Raw genomic sequence first — 23,211 nt, forward strand, 5'->3', positions numbered from 1 at the left:
ACTCTGCTCCAGCTTACTGACTGAAGCACTCAAGCCACAGCACAGGGAAGAAGAACCAAACCCGAACCCACTGATCTCCCTGAGTTGAGAATCTGGTGAGGAAAAGGCAACTAAAAATCAGGGAAGAGTATCAGAAAGGAGAGTTGCAGAGGGGGAACTCTAGAGATTGGCAGAGAGTTCTTTCATGTCTTCAGCTGAATTCTGATGAATGGATGCATTTGAGGAAATTACCCAATGTTGGGGGAAAGAACCACCAGAAAGGAACAGGCAGACAATCCTTGGGACTCAAATGGGTGGGGATAGTTCCTGTTCCCAGGAGTCAAAGTGGGCATTGGTAGAGTATTCAGAAGGGTATTTCCCCAGTAGTGGGTAAAAATTAGCACCAACTTAAAGGCTGCTCTTGTCTTAACAGCAAGCCTCAAAAGAAAACTGTCTCCTAGGTGTCCTAGGAACTTAGCTACATTCCAGAACAAAGCTCAGGAATATTTAAAGAAATACAAAAATATCCAATACCCAACAAGGCAAAATTCAGTGTTTGCCATCCAAAGATTTTCAGGAAGGCAAACAAATTAGAAAATATGAACCAAAATAAGAAAACTCTATCAACAGACACAGTTCCAAAGTGAGATAGAAGATAAAATTAATTGGGGCACCTGGGTGGCTCACTCTGTTAAGCATCCGACTCTTAATCTCAGCTCAGGTCTTGATCTCAGGGTCATGAGTTCAAGCCCTGTACCGGGATCCACGCTGGGTGTGGGAACCTACGTGAAAAAAAATTACTAGACCAACACATTGAATCAATTATTATAAACTTATATTCTTTATGTTCAAGACAGTGAAGTGTAAACCTGTTAAGAAGAGACATGTAGGAAATATAAAAGACCCAAATTGAACTTTTAGAGATTAAAAAAAAGGTCCGAGGTTAAAAATACACTGGATTAGTATAGATTAGAAACTACAAAAAAGGGCGCCTGGGTGGCTCAGATGGTTAAGCGTCTGCCTTTGGCTCAGGTCATGATCCCAGAGTCCTGGGATCGAGTCCCGCATCGGGCTCCCTGCTCTGCGGGAAGTCTGCTTCTCCCTCTGCCTCTCTCTCTCTCTCTCTCATGAATAAATAAATAAAATCTTTAAAAAAAAAAAAAAGAAACTACAAAAAAAATTAATTAGAAACTACAAAAAAAAGTTAGTGAACTTCAAGACATAGCCATAAAAGCTATACAAAATAAACACAGAGAGGAAAAATCACCTAAACAGAACCAAACTGTGTCAATGAGTTGTGGAAAGAATTAAAAAAAAAAAGACAAACATGTTTATTGCTTTACAATCAGCAACAAATATAGCTTAATAATTACAAACATGGTACTTCTAAGTGGTACTCAAATGAAGTGACAAGACCAGAAAGTGCTCTTCCACTTAAACTGTGAAAACTAAACTCCACTCCTTCTGCCAAGAATTTAACACTCTCAAAGTAAAATCAATACTTAAGAGGCAAAGGAAATTATTCTCAAATTTATTACATATGTCTGATCACATAATTGAGAAACCTTTTATGCATGATCTAGATAGTGCTAGTACTTAACATTTTGTTGAACAGTCCTAACTTTTAAGAACTGAGCACTCTTTTCTTTCAACACATTCTTCTGCAAAAGAGCTGTCTAAAAAATTATAAAATCCAACAATGCATTGCAACTGCATTTCTACTTCTTTTCTCAAGATGGAAAAATTAGTCTTTAACTTGACCTGAGATAAAAACCTAGTGATCTAAGAACCTCAACAAATTCAGTATAGGAAATTTAAGAAAATTATAAGAATCATCATCATATTAAAACTGCTAGAGGTTGAGTACTTTATCATCTGCTTTGTGGTCAACTGTGAAGTGTCTATTTAAATTTCTTGCCCACTTCATTTTTTTTTTTTTTTTTGGTAGTTGTTTATATATCCTGAACACCAAATATTTTATCTCAACCTATGACATGTCTATTTTCTTTTTTTTTTTTTTAAGATTTTTTTTTTTTTTAAGATTTTATTTATTTATTTGACAGAGACAGCGAGAGCAGGAACACAAGCAGGGGGAGTGGGAGAGGGAGAAGCAGGCTTCCCACTGAGCAGGGAGCCCGATGTGGGACTCGATCCCAGGACTCTGGGATCATAACCTGAGCCGAAGGCAGACGCTTAACGACTGAGCCACCCAGGCGCCCGACATGTCTATTTTCTTAACAGGTTTTTTGATGAGAAATTTTTAATCTCTATGAAATCTATTTTATCATTAAAACAAATTTTATGATTATTGCTTACATACTAAGAAACCTTTGCCCACCCCTAAAATTACCAAACTGTTACGATTTTCTCTAAAAACTATATGGTTTTAGCTTTTACAAAGAGGTATATGGTCTCTCTTGAATTAAATTTTGTGTGTAGTTTGAGGTACTACATACTACAAATGGAAGGACTAAGGTTCATTTTCTAAAATGTGGATATCTCATTGTTCTAGTGCCAAGAGTTGAAATGATTCTGCTTTCTCCATTACTGTAAAATTTCATTACTAAATTAAAAAAACTTTTAATGATTAAAGTTTGTTAAATAAAATTTTGGTTTATTCCTATAATTCAGTTTTTTTCTCTGATGTTGATACTCAGTTTCAACAGACTGTTCAGTTGCCAGACTATTAACTTTAGACATAAGCCACTTAACCAAAACTGGTACATGGACTAGAAATTTAAACATGTGAAAAAAGTTACATTTCATGCTCTGAGGAAATGTTAAAAATAGAACAAGTAAATATACACATAAACACACAATCACAGTAATTCCTGTAACTTATCATTGCTCCTTATTTAAAGTAATTCTACTAACATAGTTTCATTTGTTTTAGTCTTTTGGAATTTTCTACTCATAAATATAAACTGTTTCACTAGAACTACAGAAAGAAAAATGCATTCCAAATAAAATAGATGTTAAAGCAAATTTTCATACAGCACTATTTAAAAAAATACATTCTTTCATTTTTAATACTTCAGCAGTGGGTACACTTGATTTACTCAAACTGTGTTAGGATATTTAAAATTTTGATAAGATGCTATTAATCAAATTTGTCCTCAGCCATGTTACCCTCTGCATAATTATCTTTGTGTAACAGATTATCTGACAGATTAAAGAACTGGTGGGTAAAATTTGTCTGCCAAATGGACACATCATATTGCTCTAGGGTCCTGCAATTCATTTGAAATCCTTTGAGTCTTTAAAAGTTCTACTGAAATAAAATGTAAATATGTTTGAATTAAGTTAAAAAGCACTTGACAGAAAAACTATAACCAGCGGACTCAGGAGATTATGTTTCTTACATGCTTTATTGTTCATTAGCAAACAAGCAGCATTTAAATTCAATGCCCATAATCCTTTATGTACAATACACCAACTGAAAAGGGGAATAAATAATACTGTCCACCTTTTCAAAAATTTCATTAGTGAGCTCACAAATAGCAAAGTCCAAACAATCTGGGTGTTTTGTCAACCAATAAACTACTAAGAAAACTGCTAATAAGAAAAAAGAAAAACAAACACTATGATAAGTCTTACTTCCTGCAAGTCATTACTCAGAAATTACTTTTTCAGTGAGCCTTTTTCTCTCCATGCTCTCCTTAAAATTTTAACTTTATCCCTACCCTGCAACTTCATATTCTTTCTCCCTTCCCTGATTCCTCCCCACCCTCCCCACTCATTAGATCTTGTCACTATCTAACATATCCTACATGTGACTCATTCATTTTGCTTCATTCCCGCACAGAACTCTAAGCTCCTTGAGGGAAGGGATTTTGATGTTTTGTTCACTGCTGTATGTAGAACAGTTTCTGGAATATTGTAGGTACTCAATAAAGATTTACTGAATAAATAAAGGAGTACAAAGCAAAATATTCCTGGAGAAAACACTCTTTGTGAAGTCATTTTCAAGGAACGGTAAGTGAATGCCCTCTAACGTGATCTGTGACCATTCCTAAAGCCAAAAATTGCTATTCATTTTTCTCATGCTAACAAAAAGAGAAATCGATACCAGCTGTAGAAATATATAGCTATACTTTAATGTAAATTCCTTATTTTATTTTATTTTATGATAAAACTGAGGTCAATAGGGCGCCTGGGTGGCTCAGTTGGTTAAGCGACTGCCTTCGGCTCAGGTCACGATCCTGGAGTCCCAGGATCGAGTCCCGCATTGGGCTCCCTGCTCGGCAGGGAGTCTGCTTCTCCCTCTGACCCTCCTCCCTCTCATGCTCTCTGTCTCTCATTCTCTGTCTCAAATAAATAAATAAAATCTTTAAAAAAAAAAAAACAAAACTGAGGTCAATAATGATAATTCAGTTCTATTTCCTTAGTATAGGTTGAACGCCTAGTTAAGTGCAAAAAAATAGCTACCAGAAGGCAGTAATGGGATGTTTCCTGATTGTTAAATTAACATTCTTTCCACAGAATTATGCTGCTTCTTCATTTAAGACAATGAATAGTCTTTTGCCAAGTGGAAGAAAGGAGGGGAGTAACCACATATAGGGAGTTATAAGGGGGAAAAAAAGGAAAGAACAACAACGAAATAGAAAAATACACATTCTCTGAATCACTGAAGGTAAGCCCATCCAACATAATAGTTTGTAGCTAAAAAAAGGAGTTCAATTTTAACAGAAGACAAATGTATGGACAGGCTGTATTTGGGTTTTTTTTCTTAGGAAGAAAAAAAAGTAAAATGTTTACCTTTTTTTTTTTTTTTTTAAGATTTTATTTATTTATTTGACAGAGAGAGACACAGCGAGAGAGGGAACACAAGCAGGGGGAGTGGGAGAGGGAGAAGCAGGCTTCCCGCTGAGCAGGGAGCCCCATGCGGGGCTCGATCCCAGGACCCTGGGATCATGACCCCAGCCGAAGGCAGACGCTTAATGACTGAGCCACCCAGGCATCCCAAAATGTTTACCATTTTAAAGGAGAGAAAGGTTGACGTTAGCTTTGTGATCATCCTTAGCGTCCATGTCAGAGTTTTCATGGCATATAACCAGCTCAGCTATGAACCCAGGGTACAGACATAATGAGACAAGTAGGAGTTAAAAGATATTGTAGAAATATCTGAGATACCGGGTTCATGGTCTAGGATCATAAATGTGTTCAAATCGGATTCATTAAGTCACCTAAAGGTCTGTGAAAATGCAGGATGATCCACATTCAAAAATCACTTAGTTTTGTTTTGGTGAATAGAGCCATATACCATGATAAACCATTTTCAATTATGAGATGGCTCAGAAAATGTGTTTGAATTCAGAGAATGTTGAGACCCTATGCTTTTCAGTACTGAGAATTTAATCTTTCATTTGAAAGAATAAAATTTATCCAGTGAAGTTCCAAGTATAGATTTCATAATGAATTCTACTTATTGCTTCCTGGACCTATCAATTCCATTAATGGATGAATATCTGTTCTGAATCATAACTCAAGAAGAAATGTCACTATTTTACCAATGATATTTATATCAGAAACAATAAGACAATGAGCCCATTCTGCTTGGATGCGTTGGTCATTTATGCATAGCAATTGGAATTCTGGGGAAAATGCCAAAGATAATCAAAATGCATTCGGATATTAAGATAAAATTATATGCTTTTCATTTCAGACATATCAATGGGGGTAGAAGGGAAAATACATCTCTGATTTTTATAGTGCAATGGGCAGGGGGTGGGGGGGAGGAATCAACAAATTGTCAAATGCAATTCCACAAATCATATGGAAGCAAGATTATAAGGATTCCTAGTTAATTTAGTAGAAATATAAAATAACTGACCTATGAAGCATTTCTATTGACTAGAGCCCAATATAAAAAAATATAAGAATTCTACTGGCCTAATTAAGAATATTAAAATATTATTAGGAATCATTTTGGATATATGTGTGTGTGTATACACACACACACACACATATATATATACACATATTTATAAATTATGTTGTACACCTAAAACAAATACTTCAATTATATCTCTATTAAAAAAATGTTATTTGGTTTACATAAAGTATAAACCCTTTACACTCAGGAACAGAATTTGTGTACAGAGACAAGATGCTTAAATAAACCAGTAGTTATAACCATCACTCTCTTCAAATTTGTTTAGAAAGGCTAAAAGAACCTAAATCAAACCCATTACTTAAGTTAATGTGCAGTTTGCACAAGTTCACAGTATACTTAGGGAGAATTCAAGTCTAAAAAGAGTGAATCAAGAGTATTTTAGAAATGCATGTTACTTCGTCCAATAATAAATTCTAAGCCTTCTCCCCTCCCCACCCCACCCCACCCCCCAGATTACTCCACAGTACAATCTTTGAAACTCAAAATAATAAATTATAGTTTTTAAAATGTTGCTCTTTAATAAAAATGGTTTTAAGTATCAGGTGAGGTTCAAGTCCAACATGTGAGAACGTTCACATACAAAATAAATGTCATACTTTCCTATAATCTTGTTAAAAGATACTTATTTTAGTGGATGCTGCTATCTCAAGATGTATTTGGAATGTTTCTTTTGGAAATACACATGAACTATCATTAGGCTATATTAACAATTCATATCAGCCAAAGAGTTTTATCCAACTTAAGCACTTATTACTCATATTTAAATATGTCAGCTAATTCCAAAATATTTAATCTATACCAAAAGACAGGAACTTGTCTGTATTGCGATTATTCAAATGAATGTGAACCACAAGCCTCGAAAGTAAGTCCAAAAGACCTTCAAAATTGCTTTCAATAGTGACAATAGCACTGAAACAATAGCACTAATATACACCCTCTCAAGAACATTGTATGGAAGAACGTTTATCTATAAATTCTACTACTTGTTTAAAAAAGAAAACAAACCTTATTTATCTCTTATATTCATTCACCTTAAAAACTGAAAACTCTTAATTTGGGGTTTTACATAAACAAAGCATCAAAAAACATTTTTACTTTTTTTCACTTCCTATGAATTTATCGTTCAAATTACCTCAATTTCATTCTGTAAAAGAAAATATTAACATTTCTTATTCTAAACCACTAATACTTAAAACAAATCCTATTTAACATGTGTTTAAATTATTCCTGTAGATTTGGTTAGTGGGAAAGGTTCTGATGTTTGAAAATGACAGAAAAATAATTTTAATTTGGGAGAAATCACCCAAGTATTTTTAAAATTTTAACAGTCTCACACCTAGGCAATGCAAATAAATTGCTTGATCTGATGAACTTTCAAAATGTATTTTAATCTCATTTTCCAAAAAGAAAGAAAATTTCTAGATACAAACACATCTCAATCACATTTAATATACATTCAGCAACTTAAAATATTATAAGGATCCAATATTTTCACCTTTTATAATCTCAATATATTATATATTTAATATATAATATATATACAATACATACAGGTAGGCAGCAGGATTAAAGTAATTTTTTAAAAGTCTGATCAATATTGATAAATATCTTTAGACTATTAAAAGAACTGTATTTAGGATCACAGAATAAAATAAAATATGGGAGTTCCAAGCCTATTAGCAAGATTGCAAATGTTCATATAGCCAATCATTTTAAAAGATCCCTCAAGTTGGATAGAATACATTTTAAAACAATACTCTTGCTACTCTCAAGCAGCAGTACTTGTAGATATTAAGCATGTACATCTCCATTAAATTTAAAATTACTATGCAGCTTTCTTTACTGTAATATACAGTAGCTATTTCTTCCTTTCTGTTGGATTTTGCTATTGTTGTTTGAAGAGTGACTAATATATTACCAACAGAAGTGACTCTAGCTCCTTTCCCTCCCCCAAAGCATGGCTCAGTCTGAAGATTGTTCTACAGGCAGCCACTAGGAATATTGACAGTACCTTTATACCATTAAGAGCAATCAATCAATAGCTGGAGTCATCTGAGAAGTTTCAAAGACTGCTAGAGGTTTCTGTAAACCAAGGTAATCAAAAGTATTACCCCTGTAGATAGCCCTCTCACATCAGTTAAAACAAGGAGTTAAAATTCCAATGCCAATATAGCAGTTAATAATCTACTCTGTAATTTTAAATATTATACCATTGATTCACCCTGAGAACACAGAGGAAGCATTTAAAACAAGATATTCTGATATGTTTTTTTCCTTTGTATTTGCTTTCTTCTGGTTTCCAACAGCCCTTCAAGGGCATAAATATTTCAAATCAAAGTGTGACTTGGATATCCTTTTTTGTTAACTGAGATTCATGCCACAGTCAGATACTGGTGATAGAAAAGCCCAAAAAGGCTTGTAGAAAAGAGACAAGCAGCAATCCACCAGGTCAGAAAAGACAGAAGTCCTCGAAAAAGGAGAGGAGTGAAAATATTTTTTAAGCTGCTCAGTGCCACTGTTATTTGTGTAACAGTTACCTTCATCTTCCCATCAGATGGTAATTCAGAGTAAACAGAGTTGGAGGGTAGACTATTATCCACTGGTAAGGTAGAGACAGATTCTGGATAAATCCCCCAGGAATGATTACCTAGAAAATGCAAGACAAAAGTAAAACTTGAAGACTAATTCCAAGACCTCTAATTAAAAAAAAAAAAAAAAAAAAATCTTTAACTTATGCTTGAAATTAAGAAAAAGAAGTTTAGTGGCATAACAGATTATTTCACGTTGAAAATAAAGTGAAATAACCTTTTTACATATTTGGTAAAAAAATTCATTTAACTTGATTAGACTACAAGCTTGTCTTACCAGTAAAAGTACACTTAAAAGTCTAATTTACTTTTTTTTTTTTTTTAAAGATTTTATTTATTTATTTGAGAGAGAGAATGAGAGACAGCACGAGAGGGGAGAGGGTCGAGGGTCAGAGGGAGAAGCAGACCCCCCGCTAGCAGGGAGCCCGATACGGGACTCGATCCCGGGACTCCAGGATCATGACCTGAGCCGAAGGCAGTCGCTTAACCAACTGAGCCACCCAGGCGCCCAAGTCTAATTTACTTTTAATTAACTGCACTAAATTCTGGTAAAATAATAAAATTTTTTTTCCTTGTATAATACATTAATCAACTACCTCTACTGGAGTGACAGGGACAAACTCAGTAACTTCTTAGAAATCTTTTCTACCTCTAGAATATCAGAATAAATTTCTTTCTCAGAAACTATGATTTCAATGTGAGAGACTATTAATAGCTCCCAGAAAGTTTTTTCATCGTATATTTTCCTATGTTGGATAGGATATGAATCACATAATTTATAACTGAGCTACTTCTTTATGTTCCATAGATTCCTAAAGGCCATTTACATCTATCATCAGCTCTATAGTATCTACGAAGCCCACCCAAATAATACTTTTAGTTCCTTTGGGCTTCTTAAACCCCCACACTGGCTGACCGCCTGATCTAAGCAAAGGGAAATAATCAATACAATAATGGATAGTTCTCGAATAACACCACACAGGAACTTGATAGTTTAGTGAACAGACTTAATAGGAGAACTTTGTTCTTCCGCTGAGAAATCTTTATCCTATCAATATCTAAAGCAGAACTCACTAAAGGATCCTGGATTCATGTAAGTATACAACTACCTTATAATAACTGAAATGTTAGGCACTAACAAAATCTTCCATCATCTCCTTACAACACAAAATAACTAAGTGCTCATTCAAGTTTCTCAGTACATCTGGGAATTAATCTTTAGCAAACAATTCTTGTAAGTAAAGCACATTATAAAACTATACGAATCTGAAGATGATGAATCAACTTTTAAAGTTTCCCGTGTCAAACTTTTAAAGAAAACAATTTTAAGAAGCATATTTCTTTGTAGGTAACAAAAAGCATTATTAATTATAGGCAGAAAGTAAAACAACACATTTCCCAGTTGCCAGGGCAAGCCTACCTAGTGTTTTCAAAAGCAGAGTTGTGTGAAGCAGCATTACCAGAGGTGCCACATACTGCAGGGCAATGACACAAAGGTAATAAAAGACTCGAGCCACCTGCAACCAACAACATTCTTAAGTGTCTAATATGGCTGACATATTATGAGTGAATTAAACTTTCATATAATTGTCAAAATGAACTGCTTAAGAGATAAGTAATCCCATCATGGGAAGGAAGCTAAACGCTATTAAGTTTGCACTTCATTATAAATGCCCCCAAACTGACTTCAGAAACGCTCAGTTTAAAGATAAGGTTTTTTTGTTTGTTTTTTAAAGATTTTATTTATTTATTTGACAGAGAGAGACACAACGAGAGAGGGAACACAAGCAAGGGCAGTGGGAGAGGGAGAAGCAGGCTTCCCGCGGAGCACGGAGCCCGATGCGGGGCTTGGTCCCAGGACCCTGGGATCATGACCTGAGCCAAAGGCAGACGCGTAACGACTGAGCCACCCAGGTGCCCCTGAAGATAAGTTTTAAATGTGGAAATATTAAACTCCTTGAAACTAGTTCTTAAGTGGTTAATATAAATTGGAGAAAATAATCCCTTAAATTTAAATGGTATATTCACTTACATTTCAAATATAAAACAAAATGCTAGGATCTCTAGACAGACACCAAAAACATCAAGCTAAATAAAAATAACAGACTGAGTCATAAAACCCTCATAAATAAAAACATCAAGTCCCCATTCTATATGAACATATACAACTAAAATTTGAGGTAAAATTATCATAGAGAGAACAAATATATGTAAAAAAAACAAAAAAAAAACAAAAAAAACCTGTCTGAATCTTGATGAATACCCTGACCATGAGAGAAAGTGAAAAACAGAGCACCCAACACCAAATTTCTATAAAAAAAATATGATCCGGTTATACAGATCCAGTTAACTATAATGGTGGATGGATTCCTAGCCCTTTCCTTCTCTGGAATTCCCATTAAGTTAAATATTTACATTTCAGGTTCAAATACTTGGAATAATGTTACACAGAATTAATTTAGCCACTAGAACTAGTATTTCCTACCCCATAAGTCTTAAAGGCTAGACGGTAACATATTGTAATGTCTTCCAAATCAAATGGGGGTCCCATTTAGCAATAATAGATATACCACAGCATTGCAACCCAAACTGTATGATACTTCAAGTACTAAGGCAGGAAGAGGACTTGAGACTCTTTCTTCCCTTAGCATCAAAATCAGATTGAGGTCTCTTCAGTATCTGTCCATTTAAGATTATGCCATATATTTAATGGCAAGAGTACTGTGGGATAAAATTACTATTAAGGTAAATTAAATGCTTTGTTTTCTTACAATACAGTGCTTGCTAGTCTTCGTTGTGACTACAGTACGAAACTTACCATTTTCTGTAGCTCAACTGTACTTATTCGCCCTGCTTCTTTCTTCATCTGATCCACACATTTCTGGGCTAAGTTTAAGTAAGCTTGCAGGTGACTGCGCATCATGGCCAACCGCAAAGCACACAGCAGGATTATTAACCAGAGTCGCAGAGTATCGAATGTAGCTTCTGTCATTCTACAGATCAAGAAGTTGACATGGTGCTCTCAAAGACCAAAATACGTTAGCATGCTAGTTATGTGTGTCAGTGTTCACCACATAAAATATAGGATATCTACACTTAATTACAGTTGGAGATATAAAACAAACGTATCCCACTTATACTACAGGCTTACCTATATATAATAATTTGACTTGTATAACACACCTAGACAGATAAACATATCATGAAAGTATAGTAGTAACAGATATGTATCTACAAGAAAAATGCAGGAAGTACCTGGGATCCTCTTCACTATCTACCCTCCTCCATGGAAAAAAAACTGGTTGTGAAATGAAGAGAAAAGATGGGTGCTCTTAAACTGGAGAATACGAGAAAGAAGGAAACAGGAGCCTGCCTGGGGAACTATCAAGTCAACAACCCATGCCTAGAGTTTTGTCTGATTATATAGATATTTGAACAGGATCTCTCACTCTGCTGACTTCCTGATTGGGATCATAGGAAAACGAGAAATTCTGATACATTATGAAGAAATCAGATGTCTCAGATTCCTCTCCAACAAGTCATTTAACCTATGTGCTCGAGCTGGCTCAGTTGTGAGCAATTCCTCAAGACTAAGATGAGAATTCCGGGTAGAAGGTGTACTCTTATGATGTTTTTTTCAGTTGACTGGAGAGGGCTCCTTGAAGGACTTTAGAAGGAAGAGGTAATTTCTGATGTCCGGTGATTACCGTAACATAATAAAATTAATAAAAAAAAAGACCATGGTTTCTCCTTTGATAAAAGGTAACACTGTAATTTGAAAGTAACACCTATACCATGTTTCTTGTCTATTCTAAACTCTAGCATGTATCAGGCGCTTAATATAGGATGGCTAAAATGTGTGAAATTACTTTTAAAAACATTGTGAATCTGTCAAGTTAAAATTACCATTAAGACTTACTTGTGTGGGGGGAAAAAACATTACAACCTCAATGACTACTTCCCTAGTTCAATAAGATTAACTCAAAAAACAAGTCATGGTCATCACTGATTACATACTCCAAGACAAGTGTGTACCAGGATCTAAAAGAAATACATAATATAAAATGTATACTGTGGAGTCAATGTCTTGTCAAGGTTTTCTACTTTAATTTTGATGAGGCAGAGCAGTGAAAGAAACATTGATTAAGCATTTACTTCCAGCTGGTTGCATTACATGCATTCTTTCATTTAGTTCCAATGATAACTTTGTGAGGTAGATACTATTATCTTCATTTTCCAGATGGGGAAACAGAGGCTCAGTGAAGTTAAATAATCTCCTTCAAGTGACAGTTTCAGTGAAGATCAGAACTGGGGTTTGAACCAGCTTTGTCTGAATCTTTCTATTACTCTAACATAGTTCCACAAGGCTACTGAGTTAATATATCGTAAGTACAGTTATCAGTACCTTTTAATAAATTGTTTGTGTTTCCTTACCATCTTCTTCTGTTAAGAGGGGAATTATGACCTAATATTAGATAACAATGTTAAGGCATTATTTTTAATGTGATAGGTATGATGAAAATATTATGTTGGAAAATGTCATTTCTTAGAGGTACATACTCATGTACTTAAGGGTAAAAATGTTAGATCTCTACTTCACTTGAAAAACTACTTCATTAAAAAAACAAAACAAAAAAGGGTGAAGCAAATATGGAAAATATTAACAACTCTTATAGGGGCTAAATACGAGTTTCCATTTATACTACTTATTTTATCCTCTGTAATTTTCACAGTTAAGGAAAAAAGAACTGAAGAAACTATCTTAAAAATAGGCCCAAAAAACAAAAATGTGAGATAACAACTGGACATTAAGTGAGAAGGCAGAAAAACTTACAAGTACACAAGATAACTGTTAATGTGGATTAACAATCATTCACATTCATTAACGAAGATCATAAAAAAGTTACATGATGATTTGTAGCTTCAGTTTTAGAACACATCTTTTAGCATTTCTATTAATGTTTTAAAAATACAGTATCCTAATATTATCATTAAAAAACTTAAAATACAGTACATACCATTTCGGAAAACAGTTTTGATTCTATAAGGAAACAAAATTAGCCCTCAAATACCCATACTTACAAAGGGACATTTTCTTTACCCAATGGTGGGTTCATAATGTAGTCTTTGGTGATTGGTTTTACCCAGAGCAGAACCATAAATAAAGGAGCCAAGAAGTTGATATGAAGTAATGTTCTGAAAGTATGTAAGAAATAAATATAAAAACCCAGGAACAAAATACACTAATAACCTACAGAAACTTGGAACTTATAAAATGAAGGTAGAAACTTATTTTCAGTATTCTGTATTAAGGTACCACTGTCATCATTATTTTCTATTTATCATTATCATTTGACACTGATTTGAGCCCCTGCAAAACTACCTCATTATCTGAATTTCTCAAATGAGAACATTTAGATTCAGGAAAGTTAAATGACTTGCTCATGGCAATACTACAGGTTAAAGGCAGATGTAGCACTAAAATCTAAATCTGTTTGGTTTTATCCTAGTGTTCTTTAACTATCCCCTACTATATCCCTGATTTAATACACAGGTACTTAAATGACTAACTTTATACAGTCAATGAATCCAATGGATTTTCAGTATAGAGGCATCATCTTTTGACACTTTTTCAATGCAAGCCAAAACAAAGTGCCTCCTTATTATTTACAAGTAAGAGTCAGTGATTAGCAAGGTCCATAATACTAGAAGGCATAATATAACACTGTTAGAATCATAAATGATTCATATATTTTTATTTCTTCATGCAGTATTATGAATTTCCCTATCCTATACATACCAAGAAAATTTACATCACTCCACAAAGGCAATATACCTAATACACCAAAAGGTTTTAGGTCTGAGTTATAATTTCATTGTTAATTATTGTCCCAAGTTTGTATCCTACAAAGACAGATGACCGTAAAAACTGTTCTTATTTCAGAAAAAAGACAAACTCTTCTATTTTATTACCATGTCCTGTTTTCAGGATCAACCACAGTGAAGGACTAAACTGGAGGGTTTTAAATACACACACATGCATACACACACATTTCAAAATCTTCACTACAGTGAAAATGACAGTGATCTATGTGAGGAAAACAGGGCTGCGTCAGAACACTTGACAGGGAAAGGTGGAACTTTGGTTCTAAGCTCTGGCATTAAAACAAGTACGAGTGTCTGGCCATGGGGCTGAGGAGAATGCTGCTCTTTGTGCCAGTCATGCTATTCTCACACCAGAACAAGGCTGCCCACACTCCTGTATCATGGCAAGAGTGCTACAATACATCCAGGGGCTGCAATGAACTGAAAATAAAGCTCCAAACCCCAAAGGGGAAAAAATCTTAAAAAGAAGCTACATTTTACTGAAAAGGAAACTAAGATGTGCTCCCTCCCAATCCTAAACCACCACTAAATGCTTTAAATGTTTTTATAAAGTGATTCTTTCATCCCCCAGCCTGGGTAAACCACCGGTGTGGGGGAAGAAAGCAGCAGTATTAGGTATGCAGTGTTGCTAGGGAACACTCTAGTATCAAGGAGCAGCCCACAGCGGTTTCAGTAGCTGGTGAAGGGCTCCCCTCCAACCACCCTTTCAGCTTATTTAAATCCTAACACTGGGTTTAGTGGACTGAAGTGTGTGTGTAGAGAGGAGGGGGAGAACCAGGTTTTGTTTTAAAAGAAGCCATTAGAAAGATGGAGGGATGTTGGGAGAAAGGCAGGATGCAGCCAAGAGCACGCTGAGTAAACGGAGGGGAAAAAAGAGGAATGAAGAAGTGGGTACTGGGAGGTGAGAATAGGTAAACGCGTGCCGCATGGGCATGTACACATACATGCGCGCACACACACACACACATAAATATGCAGAAAAATGGAGGTTAAGGAAAAAACAAAAAAGATTCAAAATTAAAATAAAGGAAAATGACATAGATAAGAGATAAGAATGTGAAAAGACTACAGAATCAGCATCATTAAATACAGGGTTTTAAGAGCAGCAGTGTTAAGAAAAATGATCAGAGAAACTCAAAGATTATATATACATGTATCAATGGAATATTCTCAACTTGGGCTTCTACTGTAAAACATAAAGATGGAAATTTGGGTCTGGATATGAATTGAAAGATATAAACCTGTCATTCTGCCAAGGTGTCTAACATCAACAAAAAACATCTATACCAACCATAAAGAATATAGTAAATGGGCTTTGAACTATATGTAGAGATTCAAATATGATTTCTCCATTTGAGAACTAAAATAGAAACTGGCAGTTAAAAGTAATCTATGATATTTAATACTGTACAGTATCAGCACTCCCCAAATAAAATAACGTATTATTTTAATAAGAGTCTCATAAACCGATCAGTAATTTAGGAAAAACATACATTTCTTATGTATACAGAGTTAACTTTCAAAACACTTTTAAATAAAAAATTAAATTATTTAATTAAAATTATTTACATAAAATTTAAATATTTTAATAAAAATGTTCTAATTTAACAGAATTACCATAGATCCTTAGTTCAGCTGTAGATGATACTACAGTATTATAAACATTGACTTGAGTTAAAAAGAATTAACATAAATACTGATATTTCCTTTTTTTAACAAGTAAAAAAGAAATTTAGTAATTGATGTATGTTTTTAATCACAGGACTCAAACTTTAGAAGTGAATAAAAGAAACCTGCTTATAGAAGAAGAAGTAGTGTGACATCAAATGGTTATTTATTAATTTTCAATACAATAATTTATGATTTCATTACAATAATATACCTTCATTAAGATGGAAAACATATATTTATCTGCATGTGCTTATGTACATTTTCCGCTTACTGTGTAATTTTTTCTGTTGCCAAATTCAGGGCATCCAGATGCATTTGAGCCAGTCGTAATCCAGGAAATGTCAAAAAAGCCCCAATGAGTGAACAGAAAATAGCCAGGAAAAATTTGAAAGTAAGTTTTGAAACAGGACCCCTAAATAAAATTAAAAAAAAAAAAAAAAAAAAAGATAGTAAGTTCTTTAACTTTCTAGGAATTTCCTTTCCTCTGATCAATTACTTTACAAACCACAGTAATGGTAGTAACAAAAACTAAGTAAACTTTTACAAAAAGACTGCTCTTACTCAATTATCTATAATGGATTTTGGTGCACTGTAAACTAAATCAGGCATCTCTAGCCACACTGGTAACAACCCAACCTGCATATTCAACATAGAATTTGATATATGACTCAAATATAAAGTTATTTAATCTCTCGTGGCAGAGGAATTAAATCAAATAAGAGCAAATCCAAATAAGAATTCCATCAAACATACTAACTTTATACATATGTAAAAATTACGAGTGAGGATATTTCTAAAAGTCCTACTTAAAGGACTCTTTTCAAGGATTAAAAACACAAAGCCACTTACAGTAAATGCTTTTTTACAAAAAAATGAAAAAATTTAAACTGAAGTGATACTTAGTATTTTTAAAAACTTACTGAGATTCTAAACCTTGCTTTTCAAGAAACTGCATCGCACTATCTGAAAAATTTGTAAACCCTGCAGGGAAAAAAAAATTATTCTTAATACAGAATCTTTCTTTGGAAATAAAATGTTAGGAAACAGAACATCTTAAATCTTGAAGTGACTAGCTTAGGCTCTTTCATGTGCTAATTAGTATGCCATAATGCAATAAAATTTGGTTATTAGCAGGAACAGTCTTTGAAAACATCCCTTTGATATCTGTACATTCCATAAGTGTGCATAAAATTTGCATCAAAATTTGCATCTTTATCTATGTGAGTAAACTTCAGCATTGCAGAAACTTAAACTTAACTAAGGAAAAAATGAGGGGGCAGCATTTTTAGAAGCAGCTAACAAAAAGTTTAGCTAAAACAAAAAAAAGAAGATTAAGAATAATAAAGGTTATTTAGAACATTACAGAATATACACCTCAAACCTAATTTTAAAAACATATCAAATATAAAACATAATTAAATAATGAAGTAAAAAATATTAACACTTGATAAAGCAAAACTGATTTTTAAACTTATATAAAATGATTACCTGTTTCAAGTCCAAATTCCAGATAGTTTTCTGTTACAATCAAGACTGCCATTGCTTTCACAAAGAAAAAAAATCCAAAGGTAACACAGACTGATCTTTCACCACCATCTTCTACTTTAAAATAGTGTGTAGTTAATGAAAATAGAACTTTGCTGCAGAAGAAAAAGTTCAGGAAAAACCACAAGTAACTGTGGGAGTTAAATAGAACCATCTTTATAGGACTTAAACTCCAATAAAATCTGACTACAACGTTTATTTTGATTCTACAACATGCTTATCTACAAGGTGCCCTTTGGAAGGAAGTGAAAAACTAATGAAAATCTGATTAGTCTTCCAGGAAATAGGACATAAAAACACAGCAAATTTTAGCGAAGTTTATAACATTTTTAAATTAATGAAAAGTGCACATATACATGTTAAGCTGTAACTAGGGAAAGAATGTATTTCTATTTTATCTGATTCAAATTTTACTTGGAGGTTATTATAATAATTTTATGAAACAGGTTCTCAGTGTCATGAAAAGCCAAGATAGAGATTATTTTAGGGAACTACCTTTTCTTTGGCATGTTCTTCAAATAAATTATATTTAGAATTAAACACACACACATCACAGAAATCATCTGTAAATCATCCAATAATTCAAAATTTGAGAATCACTAATAGCCACTGGTAAGCTGGTATCATTTCACAGATTACCATTAAACAAAAAACCTAGAGAAAATAAGTTCCAGCTGAGTACTCAAAAACAACCAAAGGTTCAACGTGCTCAATTATTTAAAAAAATAAATAAAATACTTTTATGTAAAAATATTAGATTATTTTATTTGAACTCCCCCACTCCTCCAAACAAATGATCAAATAAATATCAAACCAGTGGATGATGCAAAGCTAGAACCCAGATTTCCATTATATCAAATTGTCTTGAAAGCATAAACCTGCCAAACAAAATAAGGTGCTTGGCAAAAAAAAAAAAATCTAGAAAAGCAACTTTCACATCAACTATATGTCAAGCATGGAAAATAATAACAGCTGTCACTTAGTACTTGCAAGTGCTAGGCACTACCAATTAACTCATTTCATCCTCACATTAGCTAACTATCATCATTACTTTACAGATTTTTAAAAACTGTGGCACAGAAAAGTAACTTGTCCAAGAGCACATAGCTTAATTAAAGGAAGTAAGCATTTAAATCTAGGCAGTCTGGATCCAGAATGTTCACTTAACTTATTATACTGCCTCTTCCAAACTGTATACAGCACCTAAGTTATGTGGTAGTTTGGCAGTAACACAAGAAACCTAAAAATAGAGTTGCCATGAAAGATGTGAATAGTTCAAACATTCTCATGATCAGAAGACTCCTTCCTGAAAAGTTGGGAAAGGGTAAGAACTCTCTCATCCTTTCTGCTTAAAAAGCTGTCCTTTTTTGCCCTACTTAAAAATGGTTAATAAACTTATTACCCATTCTTTTATTTTTTTTGGATACTACCAAGAATATTGGATATAAATGCTTTCCAGCTGCTTCCCAGCTGCTCTTAGTTAAGGTCCCATAGCCTAAAGTAAGACAACTTAAAGGTAATAAAGACAGATGACTTTTTGGCCTTTTTTCAAATGGAACTTGAAATAAATCTCTACTGGAGTGTAAAGTCCATTATATCAAGGATTCTTGTCTGTTGTTCAGTGCCAAGAAAAATGCCTGGCACATAGTAGGTACTCAAACAATCAGTGAATGAATTCTGCCATAGAAATGTTTTTACATGGCAGTTTAGGTAAGCTGAAATAGTATTAATTCTATGCTTCAAGGTAAATAGATCTTTGAAGAATGATATAAAAAACAAAACTGTTTGCCTGGGACAATATATTCAAAGTAAAAAAAAAAAAAAAACCTCAATGTAGAAAAAGTTTTAGTCTACAGATCTGTCTTTATTATTGGTAATAACAAAAATATAAATTATTTACCACCCATGGTTATAAATGTAAAGGACTGCCTGGGTTTTATAAAGGCTATGGCTTTGTTTTCTTAAGGCTTATTTAGCGGATAGTTTCCCCTTTAAAATGTAAAAAAAAAAAAAAAAAAAAAAAGAAAGTACAGGAATAGCTCATCTTTACCCACTTATTCCAGAGCAACCAGGCCCCCAGAACAGTATGTGATGGAAAGTATTTTATTAACACCCTTTACTCAGCTCATTTTTCAGTGAGTATCATCCCCTTCCTGCCTTTCACTGTTCTCATCTCTTCTCATCTCATGTTATTTCCACTCCAGCTAATCTCCTTTTCATATAAATCTCTTCTTTTTCTTAAATACCATGATGCAAGATAAATACTTTCTCTAATCTGTTTTCCTAATTACTTATTAGTAATAGTGCTGTTTTCTTTGGAGAACTATGGTCTTGTATGCTATGTTACCGACAAAATGAACTTTCATGGGTTAATATTGCCAGGGGAAATGCCATTTATAGCATTATTTCCCTAAAAAAGTATTACTTTACTTCTAAGCATTTTAGAACAATCTACAAATTAGTTTGGAGATACTATCTACAAATCGCTGTACTAGAAACTGATTTCAACTTCTTAATGTATTTCTTCATAGACTGTAATATTTTTATGCTAGTCTATAAATAAAATACCCAATTTGCTTCTAAGATAAGACAAAACCAGGTAATGAAAAGCTAGATGATAACCCCTGAACTTTTTTAATAAAAGACTTCTGCATGTTTTCATATTTACTATAGTGAATACCTGCTTTAGAATATATATAACCAGAATACACATATAGAACTTCAGCATACAACTTCTGAAGTCATTTACCAGGTATTTTAAATGTCTTCTTATAACCACCATAACTCAGGTTAAATATATTACTGGTTAAGTATTTGAACAAATTACTTCTTTAATGTAAAAAAATAAGACTAATAAACAAGCAAACACCAGTAGTTTGCAATTATTACCTCCAGCAAATATACAGCACTCTATCACAAAGTTATCTTGCTCAATTTAAGTCTGTAGTACTCTGGTTATAGAACAACAGAGAAATCTGAAACTCTACTGAAGTAAAAAAGCTAACCCACCCTATAATAGATGTCAGTTTCTATGATACTGAGCACTAAGGGGGAAAGGGGAAGCTAAATTATTTTTATAAATCCTCAAGTCTTATAAATCTGCAAAACTGACAATCTCTGCAATTTACAGTAAGAATTTCAAGAGTGATATTTACACTGCCGTTCTTATTTCGCAGTGTGGTATTTTGTGATATTCCATGTGTTATCCCTTCACAATTCTAAAATCAGACAACATTATTGTACAAGTTTTCCCTAAACATATTTGTCAATCTTTTTCCTATCTTGGCTAACAGCTACTAAATCATTTATAAGCAATAAGAGTGTATCGCATCATTGCAGAAGTTGGCATGATTTTGTAATATTCAGCTTAAGTAAGACTGTCAAATGGATAGGATGTCAATTTCAATTAAAATGATTAATGAGGGTTTAACAAAGCACTTTTAGGTTCCACATCATTTTAAGATGTAATATGAATTATTTTTAACTTTTCTACAACTTAATCATTACATACGTCCTACCACTATATTTTTCTCCATTTCTCTAAGACTATTTCATTTTAGAGTTTTTGCATTTATGCTCTCACATCAAAGACAAACACTAGTGGTCTATAGTTGCTTAAAGTATAAAGACTTTCTAAGGGAAAAAAAAAATAGTAAGACTATATACCCAACACAGGGCCCTGACAGAAATCAAGAGTCTCCAGCGAGGGGAAATAAAGGCAGGATCTGCCCCACCATCAACACAGACCTGTTCCATTAACTTGGGTGAAAATATATTGTTTGTAATGAAAGATGCTTCTGAGAGGAGCTATGTGTGCATACAGAAAAAAAGCTACAAAGCATTAACCTAAACCACCTTGCATAATCAAAGCTTGTCGGACAGTTTTCTAATTAACAAAAGTAACAAACACATTGTAGCTTAAATTTACATTATGATTTAGTTTTTAGTAGTTCAATTACTGAAAACTATAAAATTAAGACTTCTCTGCTTAAAACTTCCTAACTTCTCAGAGAAGAAAAGTACTACACATGTAAGATCCTATTATACAATTATTTTTAAAATAATGCAATTATAAAAGCATAACCTCATTATATCTATGATTAAGTGATATTAATCACTTTATTAAGAGCTGAACCCAGGTTAAAGTGTGATTATGAAAGCAAGTAACAACAACAAAAAAATCTGACTTTTTCAATAAATAGGACTACTGAAGCTTTTCCCCATGCAAATCACTGTTTTTCTTATAATGAAGTAGAGAATCTCTGAGTACCAAGTTTTCTAAGAAAGCAAGTTAGGAACAATTTTACAAGTCTTTTAAACTTCATCTTAACTTTCAGCATTCAAGGAGTGATACACAAAAACAGTTTAAGAGTGATGATGAAATTCTAGAATACAGATGCTCCAATTTTTCCCTCTAAGATATTCTGAATCCTGTGTTCCTTACTCATTTAACTCTTCTCCAAAACTTGAAAATAAAAGAAACAACATTGGTGGTTCATTTTACTAGTATCAAACACTATAGGTCCATCTCTTTCTTGGCATTATAACGAAGAGTTTACACACTGGGAAAAAGTAAGGAAAATGGAGTAAGATTAAAAAACAAATACAACCTTCCCCTCCCCGCCAAATCACAACGTAACTGCTTTTGAGATCTAGCTATGATCTCTCTCATTGCCTGAGGGCCCTAAGCCCAGGCTGGAAAAACACTGCTTCAGTTTTACTGAAAACGGATACGAGAATCTAGAGACAATTTCCAACTCCTTCACTTACAATGAAAAGCAAAACAACATCTTAGCCAAAAGTGGTATCAAATGACCAAAATGAAATTTCTCAAATATTACACCCACCGCAATACTTTGTTACCACAGAATAATTAAATTACAAAATATGTCAACACTAAAGGAAAGAAAATAACAAAATTAGATGTAATCTAATCCAGGCAGGAAGCATAATCTTCCTTATATCACTACTACCTTAATATATTAACCACCAATACCTAAAATGTTATAACCTCTGCATCCTCAATTCATATTGAATACTGGGTGAATCTTAAAACCAAGTATCTATTGAATCCCATATTAGAACAAAACCTTCCCATAACCCACAGTGTAAAATACACATACAATATTCTGAAATGTATTATTATGATCTGGCTACACCCATATCTTCAAGGTTTCATTCATCAGTCCCCAAGCCTCTACTTAAATCAGAATGGTGTGTTCAAACATTTCCTAAAGGTAACAGCTATACTGTCTTAGAGATCACAACCTGATATCTGAACTACCTTATTCCCCTCCCTCTACCTACTCAAAGACTCAAGCTCCACATCCTTTATAAAGCTTACCATTAACTCTCCGGCCCAGACATTCTCTCCCTCTTCTGAACTCACAGCAATCACTACTCTAATTCACCTGGTATGTATATCATATGCTATCTTTTTTATTTCTTTTTTTGAAGTAGGCTCCATACCCACCGTGGAGCCCAACGCAGGGCTTGAACTCATGACCCTGAGCTCAAGATCTGAGCTGAGCTAAGAGTTGGATGCTTAAGTGACTGAGCCAGCCAGGCGCCCCTATCTTATGCTATCTTGAACTATAGTGTAACGTAGATGGAAAGAAAGCATTCTCTAGATCTAGGCTGCCTGCC

The 23,211-nt window shown here is 33.8% G+C and overlaps 1 protein-coding gene across 20 annotated transcripts in view; it reads right to left on the reverse strand.

The window, feature by feature from the left end:
- Window positions 1-23,211, reverse strand: part of TMEM161B (transmembrane protein 161B) — a 143,110-nt gene that overhangs the window by 66,972 nt on the left and 52,927 nt on the right. For 11 of the 20 annotated variants that reach the window (XR_010413125.1, XR_010413124.1, XM_064596343.1 and 8 more), the window contains 7 exons: window positions 17,509-17,660; window positions 16,941-17,001; window positions 16,292-16,432; window positions 13,546-13,659; window positions 11,282-11,456; window positions 9,884-9,980; window positions 8,413-8,522 (listed from right to left, as the gene is read on the reverse strand). Coding sequence is in view for 16 of the 20 variants with exons in the window: in XM_064596343.1 (XP_064452413.1) it covers window positions 8,413-8,522; window positions 9,884-9,980; window positions 11,282-11,456; window positions 13,546-13,659; window positions 16,292-16,432; window positions 16,941-17,001; window positions 17,509-17,660 (850 nt within the window). In the remaining 4 variants the exon portion in view is untranslated. Of the gene's footprint in view, window positions 1-653; window positions 762-7,242; window positions 8,523-9,883; window positions 9,981-11,281; window positions 11,457-13,545; window positions 13,660-16,291; window positions 16,433-16,940; window positions 17,002-17,508; window positions 17,661-23,211 lie in introns of those variants that run through there. The other 9 variants (XR_010413126.1, XM_064596349.1, XM_064596351.1 and 6 more) reach the window with 4 other exon arrangements.

Source organism: Mirounga angustirostris, unplaced genomic scaffold (assembly GCF_029215605.1).
Source record: "Mirounga angustirostris isolate CCGP_5_RB_7025 unplaced genomic scaffold, mMirAng1.0.hap1 SCAF_7, whole genome shotgun sequence".
Classification (NCBI taxonomy): Eukaryota; Metazoa; Chordata; class Mammalia; order Carnivora; family Phocidae; genus Mirounga; species Mirounga angustirostris.